At 47.2% G+C, this 13007-nt stretch overlaps 3 protein-coding genes across 3 annotated transcripts; 2 read left to right on the plus strand and 1 right to left on the minus strand.

Moving 5' to 3' along the window:
• Nucleotides 1-254: 254 nt before the first annotated feature.
• L228DRAFT_284935 (hypothetical protein) lies at nt 255-4231 on the plus strand. The gene is made up of 6 exons (XM_018336281.1): nt 255-1153; nt 1211-1277; nt 1327-1429; nt 1480-1573; nt 1619-1701; nt 1749-4231. Exons 1-6 carry the CDS (start codon nt 293-295, stop codon nt 4156-4158), a joined length of 3618 nt encoding a protein of 1205 aa, XP_018185758.1. The 5' UTR covers nt 255-292; the 3' UTR covers nt 4159-4231.
• A 4111-nt stretch (nt 4232-8342) lies between these two features.
• Nucleotides 8343-10247, plus strand: L228DRAFT_249882 (sulfite oxidase). The gene is made up of 5 exons (XM_018333189.1): nt 8343-8483; nt 8651-8712; nt 8818-8865; nt 8949-9351; nt 9462-10247. The coding sequence occupies exons 1-5, from the start codon at nt 8466-8468 to the stop codon at nt 10050-10052; spliced, it is 1122 nt and encodes a 373-aa protein (XP_018185759.1). The 5' UTR covers nt 8343-8465; the 3' UTR covers nt 10053-10247.
• A 374-nt stretch (nt 10248-10621) lies between these two features.
• Nucleotides 10622-12435, minus strand: L228DRAFT_253969 (hypothetical protein; the record flags this gene model as incomplete). The annotated part of the gene is made up of 4 exons (XM_018333792.1): nt 10622-11695; nt 11776-11977; nt 12065-12302; nt 12366-12435. The coding sequence occupies 4 exons, from the start codon at nt 12433-12435 to the stop codon at nt 10622-10624; spliced, it is 1584 nt and encodes a 527-aa protein (XP_018185760.1).
• Nucleotides 12436-13007: the final 572 nt, after the last annotated feature.

A 13007-nucleotide genomic window follows, 5' to 3' on the forward strand; every position in this document is an offset into this window, starting at 1 on the left:
ATCGGATGTCTATCGAGAGATATCGCGCACCTCATTTTTGGATGTTGGGCATATCTGGACCGAGTTGTCAATAATCTAAACTGCACGCACATTGGCGACAACAATAACAAAATCATAACAATCCAGCAACAACGTCTACTTGCTTTTAAATCTCTTCTAAATGACACCTCCTAATTATCCTCTTGGACAAGATCGCTCAGTTCTAGCGCAATGAATGCGTAACAAAAATCACCGGAGTTTGTGGAAGAGGAGGAAAGTGATCCAAGTGGTAATGATTACGGAGTGATATCTGATGCCCTTCAAATTCATCTACATCTGCGACTTGCTATCCCAGCTGGAAGACCATGCCACGCGCGATCCACCCCTGCTGGCCTCGCAACAGCGCGAGCTCGACCGTCGGGTTATCGAATCTTGGTTCCAGTCTCACCGGCGGCGCATCGATGAATCAGGGACAACTAACCGCGCTGCATTGCTCAGTGCATTTTTTCCCGAGCGCAGAACGGATAGAGTCTATGGGCTGCAAGAAAAGAGTCTAGTGAAAGTCCTCGGGAGGTGCCTATGTCTAGGGATCGAGCGCAGAAAGGAATTGGCGAAGTGGGAGTCTTTTGGAGGCAGAGGAGAAGATTTAGGATTTTATGTGGAAAGAGTTCAGAAACAGGCAGAGATGCCGATTCCACATCGAGACCACGAGGTTACAGTCGAAGAGGTGGATGAGGCATTGCAGGCTTTGGCAAGGGGGAATAAATTTAGCTGTCTTTCTTCCTCTTCTTCTTCGTTATCAGTGGGACAAATTACCGCTCGCCACAACGCCAACCTCTCAGGGGATACGTGTGAGAAACTTCTTGGGCCAATCTTCTGTCGACTACAGTCTCGTGAAGCCAAGTGGCTGACCAGGATGATTCTCAAAAATTATGCACCGGTAGTGCTGCCGGCGTATCTAATACTCCGATCTGTACATTTCCTCGTGCCCGATATTCTATACGTACGGTCTTCATTCGAAGCTGCTATAGAGTTACTTCAGAGCCCGGAATTGGTTCTTTATCCATCGCAGCCTGGGAGAGATGTGGAAGGTATTCTCAAAATCACTGCTGCAAGATTGATGATGCCGACAATCGGATGCAAATTGGCTCGGGCGCCATTCCTTAAAGCTAGGGTAAGCTTAAACCGCGAATTGTGCTGGCCAGGAAGGAAGAAGATTGACAAAATAAAGTCTATCAAGCATTGTGTCAATATGATTGGCGATAAGCGCGTGAGTGTCGAACGGAAGTACGATGGAGGTATGTTTCATCTTGTTCCTAAAGGAATAATTGTCTAATATGAGTAAAGAATACTGCCAAATACATGTCGATCTCAGCAGCGAGGGAAATTGGATTCAGATATTTTCAAAAAGTGGAAAAGATTCCACTAATGATCGACGAGCTATTCATGGGTAAATTCTTTCAACTATGTCTATGGATTATCACAACTAATATCTAGCAGTGTCGTCAAGGCCTGCCTTGGAATTGGAACCGACAAGTGCAAGTTTACTAAAAAGTGCATTTTGGAAGGAGAATTAGTTGTATACAGTGAAAGGGTAAGTTTTGTGATTGCTTGAATAGTGCAGGGCTCAGCAGTTCAGGAACAATCCATTTTGGGATTTCACGAATTACGAAAACATATACCCCGCGCAGGACGGTATCTCGGTGCAGAGCAGGACTCGCCGTAAGTCCAACAATGTCAGAGAATTTGGTCATCTCTAACCATCCCAGGCCGGACCCTCATGAACATCTAATGATAATGTTTTTTGATGTTTTACTAATTGATGAAGAAAATCTATGTATCATGCCATACGAAGACCGCAGAAAGCGCTTAAAAGACCTCATCACCCTGATATCCGGACGCGCAGGTCTGGTTGAACGGGAGCAGATGACAGTGTCATCGCAAAAGGGAATCCGACGATTGAGAAAAAGATTCGGAACTGCTATCAGAAAGCGCTGGGAAGGACTAGTCATAAAACCATGCCGAGAAGCCTCCTTTGGCATTATCGGCGCCGAAGAAAATGATTACAAGGGCCGCTGGATCAAACTGAAAAAGGACTATATCAAAGGACTCGGAGACACTGCTGATTTTGCCATTGTTGGGGCCAAATATGATGGCAGACTAGCTCACCAGCACAACTCATTAATCTGTCGATGGAATGTCTTCTACCTGGGCTGCCTTGTCAATAAAGAGAGAGTACTGCACTTCTCCGATAAGCCCCAATTTCGAGTAATCGAGGCCCTAGATTCTGCAATCAACGCAGAGGATCGAATGACTCTCAACCACGTCGGCCAATTTAGAAGCACACCCGTCAGCAGTGCTCAGACAGGTCACCCTTTTGACATATGGTCCACGTGGAATGTCAATTTCAAACCTGACGTGATTTTCAACGAACCTTTTGTTGTGGAAATTATGGGAAGCGGATTCGACAAGCCATCTAGCGCCAACTATTTTACTCTTCGCTTTCCCCGCGTGTTGAAAATCCATTGGGATAGGACCTTTGGAGACACTGTCAGCTTCGAGGAATTGCAAAAAATGGCAGAAGTCGCCGGAACATCTCCGGAAGGTGGCTCACAAGAAGATTCAGTGTGGATTTCGAAACTTGAGCTCGCAGACGAGGGTAAACGAACGACAAGGCCCGATAAGCATACACAAAGCAGCGAGTCGTACGGGTCTTCTCAAAAATCTAGTGTCCTGCATTCGCAAGACTCTGACCGTCAAGACCGTTCAATCACCGCTGAACCCGCGCCAGAAAATATGTCTTTTGGCCAACAGTCTTTCAAAACATGCACGGGCAGCTTCATGGCAGCGGCAGATCGTCTTTCACTGAATGTTGAGCCAACTCAGCCTGCGCCACGACATGCAGCGCCTGCAGGGGACAAAGCTATGCTGCCACCAAGAGAAAAGTCGCATAAGCGCACCATGGAAACGGAGAATCTTCCAGCCCAGGGCGCAAAACGAGCAAAGACCGCACCATCATCATCGTCATCATCGACTGCTCCCAATAAACCGTCTTCTGCAAAACCCGGTATGCATTCATCCTCACAAAGCAACTCTTACAGCGGCTCGTCCATGCCCTTGGGTGATATCACAAATGTATCGAACCGCCGCAAATCGGTATCAACAACAAAAGAGATATCGCAGAAACGCAAGTCGGACAAGTGTAATTCCCAGTCCACTGAAGTATCCACAACTGCATCTGAGAGCAGTACCGTTCCAGCTCCTCCTCCTCTTCTTCCTTCTTTTTCTTCTTCTTCTTCCTCTTCTTCTTCTTCCTCTTCTTCTTCTTCCTCTTCTTCTTCCACCAACAAACAAAACGCACCACAACCAAGCACAAAAACGCCTTCCTCCACGAACGACTCTCTCACTTTTCAACCACCAGCACCGCCAAATCTAAATACACCCACACATCCATCTCCCGTTTATACGACACCCACACATTCCAACTCCCGACGTCGCAACCATCCAAGAACCACCAGCCCAGCGCGTCAGTGTCCACTTCTACACAAATACATTCTACTCGCTCCTGATCTCCCGGACTCTTCTATAGTTACTCAAACCCTCTCTTCTCACGGCGCGGTATATACCGCGGACTTGGATACTTTTTCGAAACCTCCTGTATCATCTCCAGCTACCCCTTCTTCTTCTTCCTCCTCTTCCTCCTCATTGTCATTACCATCTACTTCTAGCCCTGCAATCAAACCCACATCTACTCACCCTCCAATTTCCACCGCACGCCTCGTTCTCGTGGACAGCCACAATCCCGAAAACACAGCCGCCACAATCGAGCGCGTGTTGTCCATCCACGGCGGCATTCGACAGAGCGTTACGTTTTACGATTGGCGCGTCTTACTCTCTTTTCAAAACCGTGCAGCGGTGTGCGCTCAGGCTGAAAGAGAACCAATTCGCTCAAGCCGCTCGATTAGCTCGATTTCCTCCACATCTGGAAATGGAAATGACCACACAATCGCAGACGTTACTGAGAATAACGACAACAACTACAACAGCAGGACTCATGAAGCTGGTAATTGCTCCTGCGGGGCAAATACGAGCGTGAATTGGAAAATATATTTCTCGGGCCGCATATGTTGGGATGAAGAGAGACGGGAAAGTTGTGTGGTATGGGAGGATAGCGATTGAGTCTTTGATAATACCGACAATACCGACACTGTCATGACTCATGAGGCTTGAGGCTGTTTGTAGTAATGGGCCAATACTGCTACTCAGAACTCTTCAAATATAAATAATCATAGTCTAAAATATATTTATACATATATGTATCTATTCAACATTCCACTTTGTGAAATTTCCATTCTCTCGAACAACTTGTCTTGATTGCTCTATTCACCTATTGTCCTTTTCATCTTGGATATATTTCACTACTCAGCCACGCAAACTGCCATCCTCCATCTTTGATTCTTCAGTGTTGTTCAGCTCAAGAGAACTGGTCGAAGTCTTGCTGTAGCCTGTTTCCCTTCTCCTCCCACTCCCCCCTTCCCAAAAAAAAAACTACCCGTCAAAGCTTCAACTAGACCCCGGCTCCTTTTTCGACATCTTTATCATCTCCTCCACCATCTCGGATTCTCGATGGAGGATAAATGGCTGTTCGAACAAACGACACCTGCATGGGAACGTCTGTTACGCGTAATGCGAAGGGCGCAAGAGGGGCGCAATGTGGACCGGTGGATGGTTGAGCTGAACGCATTCGCCGACCTTATCGTCAACGACCAAACGGCAAAGCATATGGTATCACTCCTAAACTGAAGTTTCAGGGTGGAAAGATGTAGTAGACGAAATCTTATGGTGTTGAACCACGACTTGGCCTTTGATGCGTACGAGCATGAAACCGATTTGCTCAAGGAACGCAACCGGACATTGAATCGAGTGTGTGACGCTTCAGGAAGATATAATTTGCGGAGGCGCTCGAAATTTCTATTGTTTCCTTGAAATCTTCTATTCAGGGGAAACAATAGCGGATGTCTACTTGATGACAACAACACAAGTGTGCCACCGCTGCTTCTCTGAGATCTGCTCGTCTGGGCAGTCGAAACTTCTTCAAGACTTTGTGAACGTTTTCTGAATAAATGCTTCGCCATTTGTCTTTTGCGTTCTCATCAATACGAAATCCAATGGACTGCACTGCGCGCAGATAGCATTTGCCCGTAATCCAGTACTCTTTTCTCGCTTCCACGTAACGATAGTACCTCGGAAAATTTGGGATATATCTGCTGGGTAGAGGCCGGCGGTTGGTTGTCCATTTCTGCAGTTGAAATGTACTATAGTGCTTAACCAGTTGTTCTAGGAAGCCTCTGTTAGAGATCCCATGGCACTGCTATCATCTAGGAAATTCCTGAAGTTCCATGTTGCGCGTCTGCTAGGCGAGCCAAGCGGTAATAGCTGCACCATCGAGCTCTTTGCATCAATTGTTTCAAAAAGACCTTGGAATGTTGCAGACGAGTGGGCAGGATGGCGGTCGCTGAGATCCTCGTTTATCTCTACATTAGGAGTGCAGCAATGTGTCTTCTTATTGTGGGTAAGCATTTTTCAACGGCATCTTGGAAGTATATGCACGCTTTTGAAAAGCTCTTCATGTCTTCGAGGGTGAAAGATGTGGTTTCCTTGCTCAGCTGGACAAGGGTTCCGCATGAGGTATCTCTGTGGACAATACAATATGTCTCAACTACCTCGAATATGGTGCCGAGTTCTGCTTTCCAATCGTCTGGCAGCTTAAACGCCAGGGAGACATCTCTAGGGACATATCATTCGCCTCGTCAAGAGTTTGAAGAATGGCGCGGCAGTCGGTTTTGAGACCAACTCGGCGCATATCTGCACCTTGAAGTTTATTGACAAAGTTCACCCACTTATTTGATGAATAGTCTTCTTTTGCCTTTCCTTGGTCGCCTTGGGGTAGGTCTTCTTGTAGCTTTTTTGCTACTTCAGTTAAAAAAATTTGCCAAGCAAACTGCGCATCTCATATAGTTAGTGTCAATGATTTCGCTTTGATGGAAATAAAAACGTACATGTGGCTTCATTTTCAGTTATTGATTCGTTACGAATAATGAACCAGTGTTTATCATCAGGCTCCCAATGAGACCATACAATAGGAAAGACCGCTCCCGCAGTCTGGCCGCAACGAACCGTGCAAGAGAGTTCCGATTTCGATCCTTTTCTCTGCCATTGCTGGGATTCTCAATCAAGTCGGTTTGTGTAGAGGGCTTGACCTTAACAAGGGTGTCTATCTCGATGCTAAATTTGTACTCAACCTTGAATAGACCTCTATAAAAACCTAACTGACTTCCGATTCTCAGTTGTTTGAGATCAGTAATTCGAATTCTAGGTGTTGGGACGAATAGGAGGTATGATATTCCCGTTTTATTCCATTCTGAAAGGTCAAACTGCTGAACTGAATGTTCGGGGTAATAGTCCGCTCAAATTAATTCTCGGCAGTTGTGCCTTTAGAAAGAAGCAAAAGACAAGACTCAAATGCTTGTCTCGTGGCTGGATTTTTTCTTGATGGCTTCATCGTGTTCTATATCTTCGAAGTCTGAGCAAAGCGAAGCCCTCGTAATGTTTATTTGGTGTGTGCAGTAAAGGTCCGGGATCGGAAAGCTCCGACTTCGAACATAAATCCAAGTCCGACAAGCTCTCACGAGCAGACGGACTTAAATATGACGGTGTGACTGAAACAATTATACAAATTGTTTCAAGCATCCTCAGATCTGTATACTAGAGCGTCAACATGTGTGGAATAGTGGAACATTTCATACAACTTTACACACCATTTCCAAGTAGTGGTATTGACGAGTTCCCCAGGCATTCAAGCTTTCTATCCCATATCGACGCAAATCAAAATCCGTTTTATGAAGATGCTATAAGTGGATCCTAAAAAGCCGACCAGGAATCCATACGGTCGACGTCCGGAAGTCCTAACGCGTTGGCAAGCCTTTCAGGTGACTGTAAATCCTTGGGTGCAACCTCCTGACCGTGCTCAGCGAGATAAAGCTCGAAATCCAAGACCGACGTTACGGTGATCAGAAGTCTAGTATTTCTAGCATAGACTCCCCATCAAAATTGTAAAGAGCATTCGTTTGTGAACCAGAGCTCCATGGACTTTTTCAAAGGGCATCGAGAAATATTATGTTTGATCTTCCGCTCGACCGTTCTGTATATTGTCGTTCTTCTAACATATAGTCCATGAAATTTCGAAGAATCAATAGATACTCATCGGAGTCAAGTTGGTCTGTTGGCTCTATGCTCAACGGATCGGCGAAGGCGACTGTTTTTTTGAAATCCAGAAGCTGATAATAAAAATTTAGTAATCGCCGGACATATACGCATTCATCATGGAAGACAAAAAGCATTAATAAATCATCATAACCGTACTACTAAGGTAATTAGTAACTTACCACTTTCAATTCTTTCAGCCCCATTGTCTTGATCAGAAATTCAGAATCTCTGTCGGCATCTGATTCACCGTCACTCTCACCTATGAAAAGCGGTACATCAACAGCCTCATCGGTTAATTGGCGAGAGCGTCGATGGAGGATCAATCTTTCCCACGCGTTTCATTCGTCTTGCGTGGCCATAATCATAGCGTTTCCAATGGGCCGCCATTGCTAGAACCATGCAACCCATCTATCAAACTAATTCGTAAAGGAAAATAGTCAACACAGAGCCGACACTTAAATAAAAGTATAGCCTGAGTGACCAGAGTTTGATGTTGTAGGGATAAAGGACGTCAGACAAACAAGTGTTGTTGTCGGGTTGGTGTTTGGTACCAGGACCCACTGGACCACCGGTCGTTCCTTCCACTTATATACGACAATTTGTATCCATTTGAAATGTGGCCTGAGTATTGAATCCAATCATTCAATTGCCTTTAAATGATTATATCGCCACTGTGAATTGGTTTGTTTCCAAGCAGCGCAAATTTGTGATTCACAAATAGAGTGATTATGTCGCCGAAAATATCAAGAGTACTCGGCGATCCTGTGAGTCTGCAACTTATATCGTCAAATTTTGCTTGAAATTGATTCTCAGATTGACAGTAATCCTTGAACTAATTGAGAAGCTACACTAAATATTTAATGCAAATATAGATATATAATTTTAACAGAATTCTGTATCTCTGGTCAATTGAATATCACCACGGTTTCTCGCGGCAGGCAACGTCCAATTATAGTAGTGATTGCGCTAGCTTGAAACAGTTAGACAAGCTATGCATTTCAATGGTCCGTGCGCCTTCCCCGACAACACGATACCGATAACGCTCGAGTGTCGTCATACCAAACAAAACCCGACCAACCCTAGAAATGCAGCTCATGACAGGAAAATCATAACATTACAGATATCTAAAAAATTCCATTTTGCGCCAATTGCGCTTGACAAAGGGTCTTGTTGCTTATGTGAAAGGAGCAAAGAAAATCTATCATTGAAGCATATCCAAAATGACCACAACGACACAGGTAAGTATATGCAAGGGAACAGGTTGCATCATCACGGGGTTTTCTTGTGTTTCTTGCTTGGAAAGATTGTGTCCATTCAATGGAAATTGTATCATATCTACTTGAATTGACCCAATGGCTCGAAAAGCGTGGGACATATTTGCGGGACTAGACTGACTGGGACACAGCTCGTGCATTCGAAGCCGGATCCGCTGAATCGGGAGCCGTCGCCGAAGGAGCTCATTGCGAAGTATGTCCTACACTTACTGCAGATTTGCCGGACCATTCTCTACCTTCTCTGTCAACGCCTTCAAATGTTAGGATAGCACAGTGGCCAGAGGCTAACATAGCATAGATTCATCACAGAAGGCACCGAGGATGGCGCATACGACAGGAATCACGGGTATGCAGCACCCCTCATCCCAACTACTCAATTGCGGCCAACTGCATCATCTGCTCCCCAAGACTAACACTCCCTGTCTAAAGCAACATCCCCCAAATCAACGGCGACACGCACACCGTCCGCGTCCAAGGCTCCGTTCGAACGCCCTTATCCCTGAGCGTCGCCCAACTCAAGAACGACTTTTCCCAGCACGAACTTGTCTGCGCGCTGCAATGCGCCGGAAACAGACGCCACACGATGCGCACGCGGCTCAAGGAAGTCGACGGCATCGACTGGTTTGACGGCGCGGTCATGAACTGCCGCTGGAGAGGCCCGCTTCTAAAAGACGTGCTCGAAAAGGCTGGTGTCAATGTACCCGACACTAACAAAGCTCACGTCGCATTCGCATGCTATCAGACCGAGACCGAAAAGGACAGCTGGTACGGCGCGAGTGTAGAATTATGGAGAGCTTTGAAAGCTGATGCGGAAATTATTCTCGCTTTGGAGGTCCGTACGGCGTACCCTTTCCCATTGCTCACTATCTCTTTCCCCTTCCCCTTCCCCTTCGCCTCACCGTTTTATATACGACCAACACGTACCGTACTAAAGCCCTCCAGATGAACAACAAACCCCTCACCCCCAAACACGGGTACCCCGTGCGCGTCGTCGTTCCCGGCGTCGCCGGCGCCCGGTCCGTGAAATGGCTCGACCGCATCACCATCCAAGACCACGAATCCGACAACTTCTACCACCAAATGGACTACAAGATTCTCCCCGCGGACATCACCACGCCCGAGGAGGCCCGCGCGCACTTGAAATCCACTCCTGCGCTGCAAGACATGCCTATCAACTCTGTCGTCGCGGTTCCGTACAGCGGGGACACCGTAACGCTGTCGCGGCGCGGAGACATTGAAGTCCGCGGCTACGCGCTGCCCGCAGGCACCCAGGGCCCCGTTGTGAAAGTCGAAGTCTCCGCCGACGGGGGCAAGTCCTGGACCGACGCGGAGATTATCAGAGATCGGCATCAGAGTAAATGGTGCTGGGCGCTCTACAGGGCGAAAGTGAAGATCGAAAGAGGCACGAATAAGTTGATTCTCAGCAGAGCGACGGATGCAGGGGGGAATGTGCAGGTCGAGAAACCAGAGTGGAATATTAGAGGGGTGGCGTATAATGGGTATGGAGAGGCGAGGGATGTGACTGTTGTTTGAGTTCTGTTCTTTTTTGTTTCTTCAATTTTTCTCCTTTCTCTCCTTTTTCTCCCTTTTCTTTTTTCTCTTTCCTTTCTCTTTCAGATTATTTTTCTCAAAAGCTGTTCGCTTGTCTCTTGTGTGGGGCGTTCCTGGATGCGGAATGAATATGTCCAAACTGTTAGTTGCTGCGAAACAAAAAGCCTGTGAAACGACGCAAGGCAAGGACCTGAATGCATAAAATCACAAGCACAATGGAATTGTTATAGGTCAAATCAAATTAACATGCATTTGCTAGCCAGGAAGTTGGCATTTTTTCTTCTCTAAGAAAAAGACAAGAATTGCCACCGGTGATCATATATGGCATGGTATCCCTATAGTAGAACCCTCAACTCCGATGCCATGCATGTATGGAAAATAAAAAATGCGCTCGCTCATGATGGTTGTATGCGCTGGTGATAATAAACCTCTCGTATAGAAAAAAGGGGAGGAGCACCGGTCTGATTGTCATAAAAATGAACTTAAACGAAAACAAGGGGGAAAATTTTTTTAAAAAAAAGTAGACTCAAAGTAAAATGGACGAAACCGAATCATGCAATCCATCTTAAAATAGTCATGGCACGACCTTTCCACGTCTTTTCCTCGGCGAGATCTCTTGGATCAATCTCATCAGCGGTGTGGGTATCAGTTTCGAGATCCATTTCGGCCAACTTGACGACCTTTGTGCGCTTGATGAACTTCCAAGCGAGATACATGACGAGCATGATAGGCAACTCGATATAATAGCTGACAAAATCGACAGCACTAAACGTGGGGCTGAAACAGCTCCAGCCTTGAACCAAGACCAAAAACGAGTTGAGGAGAATGGAGAACCACGGTCCGTAGGGATACGTCCAGTTCTTAAAGGGTAGGAGGTGTTCTTTGCCCTGGAGCTTGATGGCGGAGCGGAACCGAAGAGAGGCAATGCCAATGGCGATCCAGGAGAGCTGGTTGGAGACGCCGACAATATTCTGGAGCCAGCTCCAGAGCTGGCCAGCGCCGATGTAGCTTGCGCCGAAGCAGAGACCGCTGATGGCGGAGGTCGCGAGGACGGCAATCCAGGGAACTCCTTGACGGTTCAAGGTAGCAAAGAAAGGAGGTGCGTGGCGATTGACCCCAAGGGTATAGAGCAGACGGGTTCCGGCAAAAAGGGCATGATTACCGGCGGACAAGACACTGGTCATGATAACGGCGTTGATGAAGCTGCCTGCGACGTTGGAGCCGGCCATCTGGAAGACAATGGTAAAAGGGGAAGTGGCGCTGGATTTTGTGCTCAGGCCCGGATAATTGTAGGGCACGTTGAGGCCGATAATAAGAATGGACAGGAGGTAGAAGAGGAGAATACGCCAGAAGACATTTTTGACGACTCTGGGCATGGTTTTGGCCGGGTTCTTGGTCTCGCCGGCCGTGATGGCAATGGATTCGGTACCGCCGTATGCGAATGACGCGGTCACAAACACAGATGCGAAGCCACCAATGCCGCCCACGAATGGCGCGTCACCAATGTGCCAATTGTGTCCGCCAATATAGTGGTGCATCGTGTTTGCGCCACAGTTGACGACAACGCCGAGAATGATGAATATGATAATCGTGATTACTTTGAGGAGACTAAGCCAATATTCGACCTGTAGAGAAACGCCCTCTTGTCAGTTTTCCCGATTCTAAATATTCCAGTGTCGAGAGGGCATTGGGTGATTCTCCGTACCTCGCCGTAGGCTCGCACCGTGATGATGTTGGCGAGGATAATCGCAACCCAAAAAATCAAGCTGATGGCCCAGCCAGGAAAATGGTCGGTCCAATACTGCAGAACCAGCTGCAGTGCAACCAAATCGGAAGCGGTCGATACAGCGTCGTTGAACCAGTAATTCCAAGTCAGAGCAAAGCTAAATGCATCATCGACGAAACGTCTGGACAGCACACAAATTTGTTAACAAATGTTCCCTTGAGAAGCCAAAATAGCGGACAGCAATAGGGCTGTGGTTCCTTCTACGCACCCAGCAAATGTACAAAACGACCCGGCAATGGGCACAAACGCCGCCATTTCACCAAGGCAGAGCATTGTAATGAAAATGATGACACCGACAATGGCATATGCGATAAGGGTCGACGCGGGTCCGCCTGTTGCCAACGACTTGCCTGTTCCCAAGAACAAACCAGTTCCAATTGTGCCGCCAATGGCAATCATCTGGACCTGGCGCGCGGTGAGCTTGCGCGCCAAACGATCTGCGACAACTGCATGTTCGTGAGAGATATGCGAGCCGGCTTCGACAACGCTCGGATCCTTGGTATTATCACCAGCAACGGCGGCTGCCCCGACGCCGCCATGGTGTTCCAGCTCGGGCGACGAAGATTTCAGCGCACTCATGCTTAAGTCGCAATGTCCTTGATGTTGGGTTTCACACAAGGTTATTCCATGACTGAGAAAAAGAGCGGCAAACCGCTAGGTTTTCTACTCTATCTACATTTTATGACGAGTTGGTGGGGTTGTAACATCTGCAGATGGCATCAGCAACTAAGAAATTGTGTGATCGCGACAGCAGCGGGAGCAAACGAAAACGTCGATGCGCTTTGCTTGGACAGGCTATTGCCCGGATTTCTCTTACGAAAAACATTGGCTCTCCGCACTCGCTTGGCTTTTGGAGCTGCCTGTTGTGGCAAAGTCTGCCGCCGTCATCTCCGTGGTGGACCTTCGAGAATGAGCTTATTGTCTAGAGCTGCCAATCCACGTGCAAATTCTCTTTCTTGCAGAAACCTACAGTATCAGTATACTGCTGCGACAGCAGATAATCAATAACCCTTATTAACTCTGTTGAATGATGCTTTTCAAAGATGCGGAAATGAGTGGGAGCCTTGTCGATTAGGTGAGGACCCCGTGACATGCAGGCGCATCACGATGATGACTATTCAACGCCCTTGGAAAGACTCCAGCAATGCGGC

The sequence above is a fragment of the Xylona heveae genome, assembly GCF_001619985.1.
Source record: "Xylona heveae TC161 unplaced genomic scaffold L228scaffold_10, whole genome shotgun sequence".
NCBI classification, from domain to species: domain Eukaryota; kingdom Fungi; phylum Ascomycota; class Xylonomycetes; order Xylonales; family Xylonaceae; genus Xylona; species Xylona heveae.

Excerpts from the sequence above, each read along its gene's own strand:
- L228DRAFT_284935 (XM_018336281.1), top strand. The coding sequence starts at position 293 with ATGCCCTTCAAATTCATCTACATCTGCGACTTGCTATCCCAGCTGGAA. Across the intron at positions 1,574-1,618 it reads TAGTTGTATACAGTGAAAGG|GAACAATCCATTTTGGGATT; the intron begins GTAAGTTTTGTG and ends TCAGCAGTTCAG. Across the intron at positions 1,702-1,748 it reads GGTGCAGAGCAGGACTCGCC|GCCGGACCCTCATGAACATC; the intron begins GTAAGTCCAACA and ends TAACCATCCCAG.
- L228DRAFT_249882 (XM_018333189.1), top strand. Across the intron at positions 8,866-8,948 it reads GCATACGACAGGAATCACGG|CAACATCCCCCAAATCAACG; the intron begins GTATGCAGCACC and ends CCCTGTCTAAAG. Across the intron at positions 9,352-9,461 it reads AAATTATTCTCGCTTTGGAG|ATGAACAACAAACCCCTCAC; the intron begins GTCCGTACGGCG and ends AAAGCCCTCCAG.